The following is an 18,988-nucleotide window of genomic DNA, read 5'->3' on the forward strand; positions in this document are numbered from 1 at the left end:
TAAGAGCAAAATTAGGAAGGCATTTAATTTAAATATCCCAACTATAACAAAATACGTAAAAAAATCAAATATACTTAATTTATTAAAATGTACTTGTCAAAATATCAACCAATTTATATTTCATTAAGAAGTATTCTTTAGGTTAAAATTATTATTAATCTTTATGTTCCACATGAGTTATTCCTTAAATAATTGAATACATAATCACATGATGAAGTACTCTGTGGAACTATGAATTTCTCCATAGAGTGGTAGAATCAAATTATTTTTGCAGAGATAACTAGGAACATATTACTTTGAACAAAATACAGCCAGTTTCCTGAGGTATAAAAATAAAACCATTTTTTCTTGAATTTCTTCACACTGCGAAGGAAGAGTTCTATCAATGGCTTGATTCACACTTAAAATCATCTCACACTTTCCTCATTTTTTCAGTTTTCTGTCAGTTACCTCGAAACTGACCTGAGGGTCCGGCAGCATAAATCCATCAGTAAGCTTATAATAGACTATGGTGGAATCAGACTCCACTATGGCCAGAGTAAACGACATCGGCAAATCTGGATCGCCTTGCAATTTTCGAGATGCCTTTAAGATCTCCCTTATCCTGAAAATAAAGTCACAATACATTTAGGATTCACAGGATCACTCAATTAATGATAAAATCAAATGCTGTAAAATCTGGGAGGAGGCAGGCAACGGTATTTGTGGTGGGCTGATCAGTAGCTCCCGAAAAGATAAGTCCAAGTCCGAACCCTGGACCTTACTGGGAAGAGGGTCTTTGTAGATATAATTTAGTGAAGGATCTTGAGATGTGATCATCTGGGACTTAGGCTGGGTCCTAAATCCAAGACAAGTGTCCTTATAAAAGAAAGAAGATTTAAGACACAGAGGGGAAGGCCAAGTGAAGATGAAGGTGGAGGTGGGAATAACACGTCTACAAGCCAAGGAACAAGAATTGGAGAGAGAGGCTTGGAAGAGATTTTCCCTCAGAACCTCCAGAGGGAAGCAACTCTACTTGACTTCGGACTTCTGGCCTCCAGAACTGTGTTTTAAGCCACCTAATTTGTTATGGCAGCCCTAGAAACTAACACACCTCATATCCATAATGCTGGCTAAGGAAATCTCTGAAGGCTCAACTATAAACATTTAAAGTTGTCTTCTCCACAGAAATTCCTGCAAATAAGGATGTCTTAGTTACTCAGTGGGTGGCTTTAAAGAACATAAATTTATTTTCTCACAGTTCAGGAGGCTCAAAGTCCAAACTTGGAGGAGAGCTCTAGGTCTTTGTCTATTTCAGCTCCTAGTAGCTCCCAGCAATCCTTGTAGATACATTTGTCTCCAATGTATGTCTGTTCTTCTTCTCCCTGTGTGGGTTTTCGTGTCCATTTTACTCTTTTGATAACCCAGAAGTGATCAGAATTAGAACCCACCCTACTTGTGTACAGTCTAATTAACATAACAAAGAAAATCTTACTTCCAAACAGGATCATATTTATAGGTGTAGGAGACAGGATTTAACGCATATTTTGGGGGGACACAATTCAATTCATAACAAAGGGCTACCTACTGACCTTCAGTCCTTTTTTGCATTCACTTATCTCTCCTGATCATCATACCTGACAGAATCAAACTGTATTTAAGAACCTACAGACCGAAGGCACACGACCGTATTTTTATACAAATAATGCCTGTGTTACACATTTTTTACCAGTCACGCTCCCCTCTGCTAGGTATTTTCTTAAGTGTGCTTTGCTAATTTTTTTTACAGCAACAGGTAAAAAATTAGCATAGTGCTCTTATATAAACACCATTTGGGAGAAGGGTGCCATATAAAAATAGTTACTTGCATAAAAATACGGTAATAGTGTTTAGTGCATCTAAATTGGCTAAGGACCCATGGTGCTCATTTTCCAACTTCCAAGCTTGGCATCTTATTGTGGATCATAACTTGGTAGTCTGTCTTAGGTCTGTCTTTTTTTAAATAAACTATAATGAGCATCTCCCCCCATGGTTTTCATAATGGCTTTTAATGGCTAATATTCTATTCAGCTGACCAAATTTTACCCAATCTTTCCAGTATTGCTGTACAGTTCTTTCAGCTTGGGGAGGTGCGGGTGCTGATAAAGATAAGCTGCAATGATCATTTTCGTGCATACAGTTGTTCCTGTTTTTACTAAATTATACATCAAGCAATTAGTATTATAAAGGATTGGATTTCCATTTGCTTGCTGTGGAAAATAATACACCAAATCCAATATCTAGGACTTCAAAGCACCATTAATTTTTGTTTACCATAAACTAAAAACCCTTATTACTTACTCAAAGCCTGGGTTCAATAATTCAGTGAAATGTAACCTCCAGAGAAGCTTTCTTAAAAAGACAAATAAAAAGTCTCTGCTTTGAAATATTCTTACCACAATTACAATACTTTTTTTTTTTTAATCTATAGCAGAGACTGCAGATTTTAAGAATGATTTAAAACAGCAACAAACTTCTGGAAAAGCCAAAACCAGTTTTTTCATTCTTACATATCACTTTATCGCTGCATAATATGTTTGTTACTGCTGTCAGTTGCCATCAAGTCAACCCCCAACTCCTGGTGACCACATGAACAACAGAAAAAAACACTGCCCAGTCCTATGCTAACCCCATGATTGGTTGAAGACTGAACCAATGTAATCTGAGGGGTTTCACTGGCTGATTTTTGGAGGTAGATTGCCAGGCCTTTCTTCCTAGTCTGACTTATTCTGTAAGCTCCGCTGAATCCTGTTCCTCATCATAGCAACAAACAAGCCTTCGCTGACAGAAGGGCTGTGGCTGTGCATGAGGTACACTGGCTGGGAATTAAACCCAGGTCTTCTGCATGGAAGGCAAGAAATCTAACAGTGAACCACCGCTGCCAAAGTGATAACTGATTTGGTAAAACACCAGACACAAAAAGCCGCTTATCTACCATCTATCATTTAAGTTTATATAGGCATATAATTATTTCTGGAGAGAATGAGTATCTGAGTTTGTTTCCTCACATACAAGCCAATTCTGAAGTGACTATAAATGAGTTGAGTCAATATAGTAATACCTCAGTTATCAAGCGTAACTATCAGACAACATTTACTAGACAAATAAAATCTGTCTACCTGGCAAAATCTTAATTCCTTCTCAGGAGTCGGCAAAGCATCATCATCTCTCTGAAGTCTTCCCTACCACCTTTTCTCAGCCTCTGACAAAGTCAGCTGTCCTACCTACAGCAGCATGGGGGAAACCCTACATTATAGTAATCACTATGTGTATATTTACATAGTTTAGTGTCTCTTTTCCAATGGGTTCTAAGTATTTTGTAAATGAATCCTTTTTTTCTTTTTTTTAATTTTACTAATGTCCAATGCCTAATACAGTACCTGGGTAGAATGAATAAAGCTTTTTTCAATGAAGAAGGTTTCCAAGTAGTTATGACTAAGTCTTTAGTAAATAAAAGTTAAATTTATGCTTTTGACAGTTTTCTAAAATTTATCACATAACTCTCTAGTACACTAAACAGAAGCTAAACTTGTCCTGGTAGCTCATGGTCATCAGGATTTGGTATTATTACTGCAGACACAGTGGTAGATGGTATAGGACTTCAAACCAAAGAAGTCCTATTGATCCTAGACTTTAATTTCTTAAAAGTACCTGATATTTGCTTGCTCTTTCCAATTATTTTATCACTTATCTATACCAGGAATTGGCAAACTACAGTCACCTACTTTCTTTTATGGCCCATGAGCTAAGAATGACCTTTACACATTTAAAAATAGTTACATTTAAAATACCGTCTCTATTTTTCCACTTGGCCCACAAAGCCTAAAATATTTACTATCTGGCACTTTAAGAAAAAAACGTGCTGATCCCTGTTTTATAGCATGAAAAGGGTTAAAAATATGACTTGTCAGATATGATCATCAGAGAGCAGTAAATTTTTTTTTTAATTAGCAAATCAAAAGTCAAAACAGGAGGTTTCACCTCTAATTAGGATATAGAAGATCTCAAAAGACCACCATTCCTACCATAACAAAGAGAAACACCTGATTAACTTAAAATATCATATTTTTCTTTATAGTCATAAAAGAGATGCGAACTCAAAGCAGTCTAAAGGAATGAAATTTGAATGAGAAATAAGCCTTTCCTAGATAAGCAGAGACCTACAGATAGCCATATCCATCTCTGAGGACAATTGCCAAGTCTGGGCATACATGGCTGGAGTAAGCCTCCTAAAGACAAGCAACTTTTCTGGGACAAGAAGAAACCAGCAAGACTTCTAATGATCACACACTAATTGGCTGGTGAATTGGAATCTGGAGGGACACCAATCTTTCCAGTCCACTAATTCTCCTCCATGGGACTTTTGCTGTGTAAGAGATAGCATGAAGAGCTGGGAATGGGCTGGAAAACATAAAGAGATGTCTAATCACAAAACCCTGCCAGAGTGAGATGCATGATTCCACTCTCATCTGAAATCAGAGGAGAACTGAGATAACTAATGCTTCAACTTAGCCCTGACCCAACTTGATTTCTGAATAGATTGATTAAATCAGGCCCTGCCCCACCTGCCAGATCTAGGGAAGGAAGGGCCCTTTGTGGGAGGGCATATTGTCCACATCAGCCTTTATTTATATAATATCTGCTATACAATGAAAAAGTCTAAGATACATGGAGAAGCAGGAAAATATATCTAATAATAGCAAAAAGTCAATATAAGAAGACCATCAGAAAACCAAGGTTGTTGAAAAACTCATATATTTAATTAATAAAGACTCTAAAATAACTATTATAAATATGTTATAGTATTGTGAAAAAAACACAAAATGGGTGACAAGATGTGAAATTTCAGCAGAAAAATGGGATTTCTTAAAAAAAAACACAGAATTAAAAAAATACAATTTTATTTTTTAAAATGTAGGAGTCCCTGGATGGCACAAATGGTTAAGTGCTCAAATACTAGCCAGAAGGGTGGCAGTTCAAACCCACCCAGAGACCTCAGGAGACAGGCCTGGCGGTCTGTTTCTCAAAGGTCTCAGCCTGGAAAACCCTATGGAGCAATTCTACTCTGTACACATGAGGTTGCCATGAGTCAGAATTGACCCAACAGCAACCAACAACAGGCCTAAAAAAATATATTGGATAGGCTTACAAGCAGAAGAAAAAATTAGCTAAGTTGAAAACAGTTCACTAGAAACTAAAGTGAAGTACAAAGAGAAAAATAATTTCTTAAAAACAGCAAAACATCAGAAGCCTTTGCTACAGTATCAAATAAGTCTAAAATATGTGTAATTAGAATTACAGAGGAAAGAAAAAGCAAATGGTGCAGGAGAAATATTTGAAAAGGTAATGGCTGAAAATTTTCCAAAATTGGTTTCTTTGAATCTGAAGTGTGTTTTTTACAGAGAGCATATAGTTGGATCATGTTTTTATATTCAGTCTGACAACTGGAATGTTTAGTTTATTCACATTTAAAATAATGTTTAGTCTATTCACATTTAAGTAATCTGATATGGTTGGATTTATGTCTACCATTTTGCTATTTGTCTTAAATATATCTCATGTCTTTTTGTTCCTCTGTTTCTCTTTTATCATCTTCTTTTGTATTAAGTAGGTATTTTCTAGTGTACCATATTAATTTGATTTTATTTTTACTATAGTATTTGAGTTTCTTAATAGCTCTAGAGATTTCTACATACATAATCTACCTCAGATTAATACTAACTTAATTCTAGTAAAATATAGGCAGTCCCCAGATTACGAACATTCCTAAGTCTGTCTTTAAATCAAATTTGCACATAAGTTGGAACAGTTAGGTATGTACGGTTCATATCTAACATCGGTTGGTCAAATGTCTGTCTTAGTATATAGTGTACATTTCTATATATAAAAAGCATTAAAGAAACACTTCCAGGCACACTAAAACAGCTCTAACATAGTAATACAGTGGTAATAATAATAGTTCTGATGTGTGTCGCAAAGCAGTCCCCATTTGTTATTACGAACCATTGCATGTACCTTGAATTTTTAATACAACAGGCTTTACAGTGGTTGGTTCGTAAGTACAAGTTGTATGTAACCTGGACATTCGTAACCCGGGGCCTGCCTGTACAGAAACTGCTCCAGTACAGCTCCTCTCCCTTCTCCCTTCTTTGTGCTATTATTGTCATACATATTATCTCTCTATATATTATAAATCCAATAATACAGTGTTACAATTACTGCTTTACACAATCTTATGTCTTTTAAAAAAGTTAAAAGAAAGGAGAAAAAAATATATCAGAGTCATTTATATTAACCTACATATTTACCACTTTTCATTTCTTCCTATGAATTCAAATTACTCCCTGGTATTTCCTTGATCTAATATAGTTCCATCGCCCCAAACCCTGATCATTTATGCTATTATTGTTGCATATATCACAACTTAATATGTTATAGCTTGGTCAGTTGATTTTTGATAAAAATGCAAAGGCAATTCAATAAAGAAAGTCTTTTCAACAAACCGTGCTATAAGATGAAAATAGCTCCAGTACACATAGCTCATTCTCTAGGACAGACGACATGCTAGCTCACAAAACAAGTCTCAACAAATTTAAAAAGACTGAAATCAGAGAAGGTATCTCGTCCAACCACAATTAAATGAAACTAGAAATTAATATAGACAGAAAATTGGAAAATACACAAATGTACGGAAATTAAACAACACCTATTAAACAACCAATAAGTCACGGAAAAAATCAAGACAGAAATCAGAAAACACTTAAGAGTCGAAAGAAAATGAAAGCACAACATACCAAAGCTTATTGGATACACTGAAGGGACATTTATATATGCCTACATTAAAAAAAAGAAGAAGGGTCTCAAATCAATAACGTAACTCTACAACTTGAGGAAGTAGAAAAAGAAGAGCAAACTAAGTCGAAAGCTATCAAAAAATTGAAATAACAAAGATCAGAATAGAAATAATTGACACAGAAAACAGAAAAACAATAGACTCAACAAAAACAGACACTTTTTTAAAAAAAATCAGTTTAATTAACAAACCTTTAACTAGACTGACAAGTAAAAAGAGAGAAGATAAAAATATCTAAAACCAGAAATGAAAGTGGGAACATTACAATAGACCCTACAGAAATAAACAGGATTGTAAGAGAATGCTATGGGCAATTGTTTGCCAATAAATTAGATAACTTACATGAAATCGACAAATTGACTCAAGAAGAAATCTCAACCGACCTATAACAAGTGAAGAGATTGAATTAGTTATCAAAAACTGCCCAACAACAACAAAAGGCCTGATTCAGATGAACTAGGGAATTCCATCAAACATTTAGAGAAGAAATTACATAAATCCTTCTTAAGCTCTTCTAAAAACTAGAAGAGGTGGGAACACTTCCAAACACATTCTCTGAAGCTAATATTACCCTGATAACAAAATAAAGTCATAGACAATACAAGAGGAAAAAAAAAACTACAGACCAAAATCTCTTATGAATATAGATGCAAAAAATCCTCAACAAAATGCTAACAAACCAATCTAACACAATATTACAAGGATTGCACACCATGATCAAGTGGGATTTATTCCAGGAATGCAAGGATGCTTCAACATTAGAATATCAATCAATGTAATATACCACATTAATAGAACAAAAGAAATGAATCACAGCATCATCTCAATTAAGGCAGAAAAAAACATTTGACAAAATCTAACACCCTTTCATGAAAACAACACTCAACAGACTAGATTAGAAGAGAAAATCTTCAATAGGATAAGGGGCATTTATGAAGAACTCACAACTAAAATCACACCCAATGTAGAAAGACTAGAACTTTCCCCTTAAGATCAAGAACAAGACAAGAATGCCCCCTCTCACCACTGCTATTCAATATTGTAGAAGTCCTAGCCACAGCAGTTAGTGAGGCAAGAAAAAGAAATAAAGGGTATCCAGATCAGAAAAGAAGAAGTACAACTATCCCTATTCACAGATGACATGACCCATATATAGAAAACCCCAAAAAGAATCCACAGAAAGCTACTAGAGATAATGAACAAATTTAGCAAAGTGGTAGGGTACAAGGTCAACACACAAAATCAGCTGGATTTCTATATACGAGCAATGAGAAGTCTGAAAAGGAAATAAAAAATTCCATTTACAACAGTATGTAAAAGAATAAAATACCTAGGAATAAATTTAACTAGTGCGGTAAAAGACTTGTACATTGAAAACTATAAAACATTGCTGAAAGAAATTAAAAACCCATTGCCACTGAGTCGATTCCAACTCATAGCGACCCTATATGACAGAAATAAAGAACTGCCCCATAGGTTATTCTTTATGGAAGTAGACTGCCACATCTTTCTCCAGCAGAGCGGCTGGTGACCACCAACATTTTGGTCAGCAGCCAAGTGCTTAACCGTTGTGCCACCAGTGATCCTTGGAAGAAATTAAAGAAGATCTAAGAAAATGCAAGGACATTTCATGTTCATTGATTGGAAGACTTAATATTATTTAGATGTCAACAATACCTAAAGCAATTTATAGATTTAATGCAAGCCCCCTCAAAATTCCTACAGCCTTCTTTGAAGAAATGTTAAAAAAAAAAGTCAACCTTCAAATTTATATGGAATTATAAGGAACCCTAAATAGCCAAACCAAAAAAACCAAACCAAACCCATTGCCGTCGAGTCAATTCCGACTCATAGCAACCCTACAGGACAGAGTAGAACTGCCCCATAGAGTTTCCAAAGAGCACCTCGCGGATTTAAACTGCCGACCTTTTGGTTAGCAGCTGAAGCAGTTAACCGCTACACCACCGGGGTTTCCAAATAGCCAAAACAATCTTAAAAAGAACAACAAATGGAGGACTCATACATCCCAATTTCAAAATGTACTATAAAGTTACTATAATCAAAACAGTCTGGTACTGGTATAGACATGTAGACCAATGGAAAAGAATTGAGAGTCCACAAATAAACTCATACATCTATGGTCAACTGATCTTTGACAAGGGTGCTAAGTACATTCAATGAGGAAAGAACAGTCTCTACAATAAATGGTGCTGGGACAACTGATCTCCACATCCAAAAGAATGAAGTTGGATCCAGACCACAATAACTTAAATGAAAATTAACTTAAAAGATCAATGACCTAAATGTAAAAGCTAAAATCATAAAATGCTTAGAACAAAACATAGGCGTAATGCTTCTTAGACTGTAGTTTTTGACAATGGATTCTAAATACGACACCAAAAGCATGAGCAACAAAATATATAAACTGCACTTCACCAAAACGAAAAACTTTTGTACACCAAAGACTTTATCAACAAAGTGAAGACACAACCTACAGAATGGGAGAAAATATTTGGAAACCATGTATCTGAAAAGGGTTTAATATCCAGAATATACAAAGAACTCCTACAACTCAACAACCCCATCAAAAAATGGGCAAAGGATTCAACAGGCATTTTACCAACAAAGACATACAACTGCCAATAAGCACATGAAAAGATGCTCAAGGGTGTTAGTCATTAGGGGAATGCATGTGAAAACCACAATGATATACCATTTCACTCTGCTAGGAAGGCTATTATCAGAAAAACGAAAAATAACAAGTGTTGGCAAAAACGTAGAGGAAAGTGAAACACACATTCATTGCTAGTGGAATTGTAAAATGCTGCAGCCACTGTAAAAAACAGTTTGACATTTCCTCAAAAAGTTACACACAGAATTATCGTATGACCTGTAATTCCATTCCTAAGTATATACTCAAAAGACTTGAAAGCAGGGATGGATACATATACTTTTACACCATTATTCATCACAGCATTACTCACAACAGCCAGAAGATGGAAACAATCCAAGTTTTCAGGGAGATGAACAGATAAATAAAAAGGAGCATATACATATAATGTAATATTATTCAGCAATAAAGAAAAACGAAGTTGTATGCATGCCATGGCACAGATGAACCTTGAAAACATTACGCTGAGTGGAATAAGCTCAACACACAAAGACAAATATTGTATGTTCCCACTTACATGAAATATCTAGAAGAGGCAAATACATAGAGGCCAAAGTTTATCAGTGATTACTAGGGGCAGCTGTAAGGGGGGAAATGGGGAGTTGTTCCTTAAAGAGCACTGAGTTTCTGTTTTAAGGTTGATGGAAATATCTATAAACAGATAGTGATGATAGTTGCACAACATAGTGACCGTAACGAATGTCACCGAATTGTACACCTAGAAATGGTTGAAACGGCAAATGTTCTGTTATATATATTTTACCACAATAAAAAAAATGAAGCTAGCATGCCTCTATGTCTACATATAGGATTACGGCAAGGATCAAATGAGGTGGCGTATATGAAAGGCCTTTTCAAACTGTCAAGTAGTCACTGAATACAAGTATTATTACATAGTACCTAATTCAATTTTGCTACCTTGCAAATTGAGACATAACGTTTGTATTTGTCCCTACCCACACGGGTATTACTAAAAAAAGGACAGTAACCCAAATATGGAAACCCTGGTGACACAGTGGTTAAGAGCTACATCTGCAAACCAAAGGGTCGGCAGTTTGAATCCACCAGCCACTCCTTGGAAACTCTATGGGGTAGTTCTGCTCTGTCCTATAGGGTTGCTATGAGTCAGAATCGACTCGACGGCAACGGGGTTAGTTTTTGGTTAACCCAAATATATTAAGGTACACAGCGCCCTTAGTAAAAGTATAGAAAATGCTCATTTTCTAAAGCAGAGAGGCTGAATCCCAGAAATTGAGACTTAGTCCTTAAAAAAAATAAACTTCCATCTAGTTCAAACTGCATGACAATTAGCTAGATTCCTGCTTGTATCAGAGATTTACTTTAGAGAGAAATATTTAGATGAAGCAATCATAGATATGCACCAGAAATCTTAGCAGCCCTGATGGGAAGTGACAGCCTGATAAAAGACAACACGTGCCAAGTATTTTATGTATGCAAATCTTGTTAATACAACTATATATTTTCCTTCTTCAGAAGTGATAAACCAATATCTGAAGTCACAGGAAAAAAAAATTTTTTATCTGCTGTCCATCTTAAATTAATTGATTTTCTAAAAAGACAGAAAAGAAGGAGACCTTGAATCAACTGAATTTTTAAATTATCTAAATCTTCTGTTGTTGGCATGTACTATAGTTACTCTCTAGAGTGCAATATACACAAAATCCAAAGCCACCGCAACGCACACAGGTTAAAAATAAGTTTCCCTAAACTTCTTTAACTGGCAGAGTGAGGGACACAGACCGGAAGGGAAAATATAAAACAAACAACCATTAAGACTACTTTTGCACATTTTCCATTTCTCAAGATATTGTTTACCCCAGACCATACACATCTACATATATACACATATATGTAGACAGATGATAGACAGATAGTATCTTAGTCATCTAGCACTGCCATAACAGAAATAGCACAAGTGGACGGCTTTAACAAAGAGGAACTTTTAGGTTACAAGCCCAAATCCAGGGCATCAGCTCCAGGAAAGGCTTTTTCTCTCTGTGGGCTCTGGAGGAAGGCCCTTGTCCTCAATCCTCCCCTGCTGGAGGAGCTTCTCAGGCACAGGGATCCTGGGTCCAAAGGGCGCGCTCTGCTCCTGGTGCTGTTTTCTTGGTGGTATGAGGTCCCCCTGTCTCTCTGCTTGCTTCTATCTTTTATATCTCAAGAGACTGCCTCAAGACATAATCCAATCCTGTAGGCTAAGTCCTGCCTCACTAACACAACTGCCGCCCGTCCTCCCTCATTAACATCATAGAGGCAGGATTTACAACATTTAGGAAGATCACACAATACCAGAAATCATGGCCCAGCCCAACGGATACACACATTTGGGTGGGTAGGGGGTGGGGAGGCACATAATTCAATCCATGACGGATGGGATGGATAGGATGGACGGGATGGGATGGATAGGATGGACGGGATGGACTGGATGGACGGGATGGATGCATGGGATGCATGGATGCATAGATGACTGATACTTATTTTTTCCTAAGAGAATTCAGGATAGAAATTTCCATCTCATCCACTGCTCTTTTTTCATTCTCAACTGACACGTTTCCAGGGTTCTTTGCCTGATATAAACTGCAAAACATTTTCAGAGTCACCCAAAACACCCATACAGGAAACCATAACATTTGAAAACCAGCTCAGTGTTGTAAAGGGGGTTTGTCTTCAGAGTTCAGGGAAGTCACTGTCAAAAATGAAATGGAAATTCCCATCTCTTGTTTATTCTACTTGGTGGGTACAGGGGGGAAAACTACCAGTAAATCTTCCCAGTCATAACTGAATAAAAAAGTTCATTCTCTGTTACCTAAAAGACACTTGGAAAATCTTACAAAGATTCTTGTTCAGGGTCTCCACCAGTCTGTTTTTAATATATATTTAAAGTAGCGCCATCATCTTTCCGTATTCAAGAACTTTCTTGTTTGTTTTCTTTATAGGATACCATATTAACTCCTAAAACTGCTTATTTTGCCTTTAAGTCATCAGATTGTGCTTTTCTCAATCTATTATTATTATTACTACTAACTTATATGTATAGTTTTTAAAAGCTCAGTTCTCTGGAAAAATATTATGGAAATGTTCATCACACAAATCTAAAATAATAAAGTAGATAATGAAATTCCTTGAATTTCATATTATAGTTCACATTAACTATTACTAATAAAAGGTTCTAAAGTCCTATTTTATAAATAGTGAAGCATCACCAGAATATTATAATCTCACTTCTAACAAGTTTAAAGTCTTAATTTAGAAACAAAGAACAAAGTTAGCTTATAAATACATAATTTTTAAAAGCTCAGTTCTTTGAAAAATTATGCAGATGGCAATCACGCAAATCTAAAACAATAAAGCAGATAATAAAATTCCTTAAAGTTCATATGGAGTCCCTGGGTGGTGCAAAGAGTTAAGACGTTCAGTTGCTATCTGAAAGGGTGGAGGTTCCGGGCCACCCGAAGGTGCCTCAGGAGAAATGCCTGGTGATCTACTTCCCAAAAACATCAGCCACTGAATACCCCAGGGAGCACACTTCTACTCTGACACACAGGGGGCTGCCCTGAGTAGGGGTCGACTCTGCAGCAACTGGTAAGAGTTCATATCTGAATGAGTCGGAATTGACTTGACGGCAACGGATTTGGTTTGGTTTTATACAAATTCACATATGACAAACATGAACTACGTGTTAATTATATAAGAATTTCAGGTTTTGAGTCAGTTATATCTCTAGGAAAAAATTCTACCTAAAGAAAAAGGTATATAAGTAGTAATCATAGTTGCTGATCAACAATAACAAAATTTGATACTTGTAAGAGGTCTTCCCTTCTTGTAACTGTTCCTGAGGAGCACCGGACACAGATAACAGGGTGACGCAGAAGCGTGGTGCAGCTAACTTGGAAACAGTGCTGAGGTAAGCACACGTTATACAATTTCGCTAATGCCCTTCGTGCAAGCTATTTAAACACCCTCCATAAATCTCAGCATTTATTTTTCTATAATAATCCTACAACGGAGACTAACTAATCTGTGGAGATTTACATGCCATAATGCAACTTTGAACACAATGCAAAATTAACTTGGTGCCCAAGGCACCAAAGAAGGCTTATTCATCCGCAGGCTCAGCCCAGAAAGTTCCAGGGATAAGACCACTTCCTTGGGAATCATGCCAATGCGTGCCTAGTACAAAATTACAGCAGCTAAAATCCCAAAGGAGTTTTCTGAACAATCCAGTGTCTGTTGGGCTATCCAGCCCAGTGGGAAGACATTCTGTTGAAACGAACTGCAAGCCTTCTTTTTTCTTTTTCATAGTAAGAGAAAAAAACGCTGTGTCAGTTAAAAGAAGCAGCCAGAATTTGGGGGAGTTTACCAGCAACAGGTTTCCAAGAGGCAGTGGGAGGACACACATTCTGATATGCAGGGAAACAAAGTGACAAAAGCCATTTTATCCGTTATTAGACCTCAGGCCTCAAGTAACAGTCATTCAAGGAATTTGTAATAAAGAATATGCTTCCTGAAAGAGGAAATATTTTTCGGTTATAGGAAAATGAAAATGGAGTACCTTCAAGAAGATATGTGTCGCTTCAGGATTAAATCTTATTAACTTTGAACATCTTTAGAAATGCTCTAAGGAAGGATCTCAATTAGTTCTAGTAACCCTTAAAGCCACCATTAATTTAAGTCCTTTTCCCAAGAGTCTAGGGAAAAAGAAGGGTAACAACAACCACAGAAGGAGGGGAGAATGTGGATGAAAAAGAATTTGACTAACAGATAAGAAGGCTATTCATAGCACTGGCAGAGTGCTTTTTCAGACTTGATATTGTTCTCTATCCTCAAATGCATATTATACATACAGCGTAAAGTGTGGGTAACAGTGGTGATAAATCCTGCAAGCTGATAGATTTTGCAAGCATTCTAGCTTTTTGGAATCTCTTGGAAGGTTGCTAATAATATATTCTCATATTCTTTAAGGTATTATTTAGAAAGTTGCTAATGGCAAAAACTCTTGATTTAGCTTTCTCTCACCTTTGAATTCCTTAATCTCTTCTGCTTCTGACCCATTGCTCCCTTGACACACACACACACACACACACACACACACACGTATCAATCCAGGTCTTTCTTACCACCTTCCAGGAGTGACCCAATTTGGAATTTACTTCAGGCCAGGTGGTTCTCTCCCTTCCAATCTGTTGGTAATGGTGTATTTCCATATTCTTCATTATCTTAGTCATCCAAGTTTACAAATGCCTTTGCCAGCACAGTTCCATCACTCCTGTATGAAGTTTCATCAGTATTATGGGATCTACCACCTTCAGGCAGGCACTCCCTCTTGGCCCTCAATGCTTTGCTTGTGCTGTTACTTTGCCAGGAACAGCCATTACCATCCTTGGTCCATATTAAATGCCTACACATCTTTCATTTGTCCTTCAGGAATCTTTCTCAGACGCTCCTACCTCTACACCACCAGTCTAGGTTGAATCTCCTTCCTTTGCAGTCTTGCTCAGTGTCCTGCACCTACTTCTCATTACACTTATCACATGGGATATGAATGTCTGTCCACCTCTGCCCCTAGGCCGAGAACATCTTGTTTTGTATCCCCCTGAGCCCAGCACACAACAACAACGAATAAGCAACCTGGAAAATAGTGGGATAATATGCAGTTTGCCCTTTTATCTTGCTCACAAATCCAATCATGCTTCTATTTTGCCTCTAGATAATCTATAATTATACTTGTAATCACATACATTCATTAATATTTAAAGAAAAATTATAATTATATGCATTTATAGCATTTTCACTGAAGGATATATTGTTTTCTTATAAGAACAATAAGTAAAATTTTAATTTCACTACACATTTCAATGAGTATGAGTTTTTTTCTCCCCATAAAATCACTGATACGACAGATTTGAAAACAAATAATTGGTCCATTTTTATTTATGTGGGTTACTGCTATGATAACATATAGATAGCTAATAAAATATTTTTAAAATAATTATGTCCTTTACAAAAGAAAAATTACTACTGACAGTCTTCAAAAGCTATGCTAGAGACAATTAATTCTGACCAAAAAGATATGATATCGCTTAATAAACTAAGAAACAGATTTTTTAAATTTACAGATTTATAAAAATCCTATAAAAACAAAAAATAATCTGCCACTTATTTCTTATATGTATTGAGTTGTTTTTACTTTTCTTAAGGGTATCAATTTCATTAATTTTACAAAAATCTTGTCAAAAGAGTTTTGATCAAACCACCTCAGCTGCTGAACTAGCATATGGGAAATTTAGTGCATGAAATTTGTCGCCTTGGTCTAAACTTCTAGAGTAATATTCAGATTGGAGGATGCCAAGAAAGAGAACACATGGAATAATTTTCTCTCAGAAGAAATGGCTGAGTGTACCCATTTTAGAGCTCACCAGTAACCATAAGAGAAACGCCACTCATTTGTGGGACTGGAAGGATAGAACAGTCGTTAGAGAGGTTCCTTCCCCACATAAGTTATCTATCAATCTTCTCTGACACCAAGGGGAGAGAGCCATTTATAATTTAGCCAAGTTTAAAAGGATGAATGAACTTTTGCTATTATTAAGCAAGAAACTACAATATCCTTGGTAACAAGGGAGATTCACAGATAATATCAAATAATATCTTAATTTTCCTGGTTTTTATAACTGTAAAAAATATTTTGATCAGCTTTTTATTTTAAACCTATAATATGCATTATCGTGAATAAGCTTAAAATACAGCAACTATGGTTTTAGTTTTTATCCCATCTCTCATATCCTACTGGAGAAACTAAACTTGCATTGAAATTGGGTGTCAACACAGTCTATCAGAAAAAGACACCAGCATTTAAAAAAGAGAAAACCTCGTTTTATCTCCTCACAACTTCCTACAGGTTCTTACATAAGTCACCTAAGATATACTCTCATTTACAGCTACATGTAATATTAATTCTGTTACAGAAACCTGTAAAATTATTATCCTAACTTTGGGATAATATATTTCCCCAATTTAGGGTACTCAACAAATATCAATGGCAAGATAGCACAAAAAGAAGTGAATGAAGTTACCTGGACATAAAGTTTGACTTTATTTGGTATGTTAGCACTGAAAAAGATAGGCTCTTGGCTTTAGTTAGGCTTCCTCTGGTTGTCTCACCTTTAAACCCATCATATCTCTTGATCTCTGTAAATCTAGGAATATGATTTTATGCCATTGCTGGGTTTGGGGACTGTGCTCATACCACTAGTCATTTACGAGACATGCTACATGGATTCTTCAAATGCACTTTAGCAAGAGACATTCTAGAGGACTTTCCATATGTAACCACTTAAATACATCATTTAACATGGTATTTTATAACATAAACTAAAAATTATTTCACATTAACTTTAGGAAGCTTTAGAAGAGAGAAAAAGGATATGTTCGTCCCTTCAAGAAACAGTAAGAATTAATCACTTCATACTCTGTCAGCACAATTTTCTCAGCAGATAATCAGAAATGGGCATCTGACCAAATTTTATTCTCCCACTGGAGATCAGTGATTTACCATTAAAGCAATATTTTCACAAGGGGCTAGTATATACAAGACCTTCTGAGACTTGGAAAATATGACAAGGTGTTTAACTATGACCATATACTATGTATAACTGCTTTACAGCAAAGACTAGTCACAAACTGTACTTTTTACTCAAAGTCATACATTCACTCATTGCCATTCAAATACACATTCACCCTGTAATGGAATGTGTCTGTAGTCTAGCCAGAATCTGTGTAAATAAAATCACCAGGTCTAAAGCCTAGGAAGATAAGGGCAGAAATGGATACAGAAACTTTTTAGGCGTTCTTAGAAATACACGCAGATATAACATTGAACTGTGCCTACAACTGTTACTTTTTAAGAAGTCAGAAAATGTAAACACACCATGAAATAAATAATGGAAAGAATAAGCCACAACTATATATGTCACTGGTTTTTTTTTTTTATATATGTCACTATACCACTCAACAGTCAAGCAGCTAGACAGCTATTAAAATGGTTTTATTGATACGGCAAAATTTATTGGTATCACTAGGAAAATGTTGAACTAAGTTGTAGTTAACTATGAAAATGACAGAGTTTGTCTGGTCCAGTTTTACAAACAATAGACTCTAAAACTTGGGAACTACGATAAGCACAAGGACAGGTATCTGGCCAAATACGCTATATACCCTTTGTAAGTAATACGTAATTGCACCTCCAGCAAACTGCCATTTCCCCTTGCTCTCTACTCTTTCATGCAACCTAGCTTCCTTTTTGTAAAATGTTATTTAAAGTTTTTGAGGAATACAGAGCATCGGTTTTTTTTTTTTTTTTTAATGCTTTAAGCAGCTGAGCAGCACAGTCTATAATGGTGATTTATAATTGGTGTGCTGAGCTTGGCTGCGCAGTGTGTGGCAACCAATTTGTTTCTAACAATAAAGTGCCAACATTGAGCGGTTACTTTTTCATATAAAACTAATATTCCCTATAATATATTATCATTCTCATCCACTCACATTCCAACAAGTTTTTTTGAGTGGGAGTCAAAGGAGGAAGTTAGAACTAAGAGGTATTGGGAATAATATATAAACCAAAGCCTATCCTATCTATGCTGCAGTCTAAGAGAACTGAACTAGAATCCTGAGTCAAAAACAACAATAATAATAACAACAAAGGTTTAAAAAAAAAAAACAAAACTCACTGCCAGTGAGTTCACTGTGACTCATAGCAACCCCACAGGGTTTCCAAGGCTACAAGTCTTTACAGAAGCAGACCGCCACATCTTTCTCCTACAGAACTGCTGGTGTTTCTGAACTGTCAACCTTTTGGTTAGCAGTTGAACACTTTAATCACCACGCCATCAGTATGGTGATTAAAATCAAGCCTCATTCCAGCTGCCAATGTGCAGGAAATACAGAAGGCAGAGAAAAATGTTGAAAATGAAGGGTTAGAAGGGAAACCCATAGACGAGGCATCTGCAAATTTTGGTCCGTGGGACAAATTTGGCCAGCCTCTATTTTTATAAATACAGTTTTAGAAGAACAGAGCCACGTCCACTCATTTATGTATTGTCTATGGCTGCTTTCACACTAACGTGGCAGAGTAGTTGTGACAGAGATCAAATAGTCCATAAACCTAAAATAGGTACTATCTAGAGCTTTCCCGGGAAAAGTGTGGCCACCTTTAAGGCAGAATTTTTTTTTTTTTTAAGGTAGATTAACAGAGATCTAAAAGACATAGTACTTTGGGTGAAATTTACGGGATGAAAAAAAAGCACTGTTTAGAGGTAAATGTGTAGTATTAACTGCTTATATAACCAATATCAGGAATAAAAGAGGGAACATCATTACAGACCCTACCAATATTAAAAGAATAATAAGTGAATATTATGAATAAGTTT

At 36.1% G+C, this 18,988-nt stretch overlaps 1 protein-coding gene across 8 annotated transcripts in view; it reads right to left on the reverse strand.

Annotated features, from left to right (window-relative positions):
• TSEN15 (tRNA splicing endonuclease subunit 15) overlaps positions 1-18,988 on the reverse strand; it is a 79,686-nt gene that overhangs the window by 48,863 nt on the left and 11,835 nt on the right. For 7 of the 8 annotated variants that reach the window (XR_010319377.1, XR_010319375.1, XR_010319376.1 and 4 more), the window contains one exon: positions 451-604. Coding sequence is in view for 1 of the 8 variants with exons in the window: in XM_010590948.3 (XP_010589250.1) it covers positions 451-604 (154 nt within the window). In the remaining 7 variants the exon portion in view is untranslated. The remainder of the gene's footprint in view (positions 1-450; positions 605-18,988) is intronic. The other variant, XR_010319381.1, reaches the window with a different exon arrangement.

This window comes from Loxodonta africana, chromosome 25 (genome assembly GCF_030014295.1).
Source record: "Loxodonta africana isolate mLoxAfr1 chromosome 25, mLoxAfr1.hap2, whole genome shotgun sequence".
Lineage (NCBI taxonomy): Eukaryota > Metazoa > Chordata > Mammalia > Proboscidea > Elephantidae > Loxodonta > Loxodonta africana.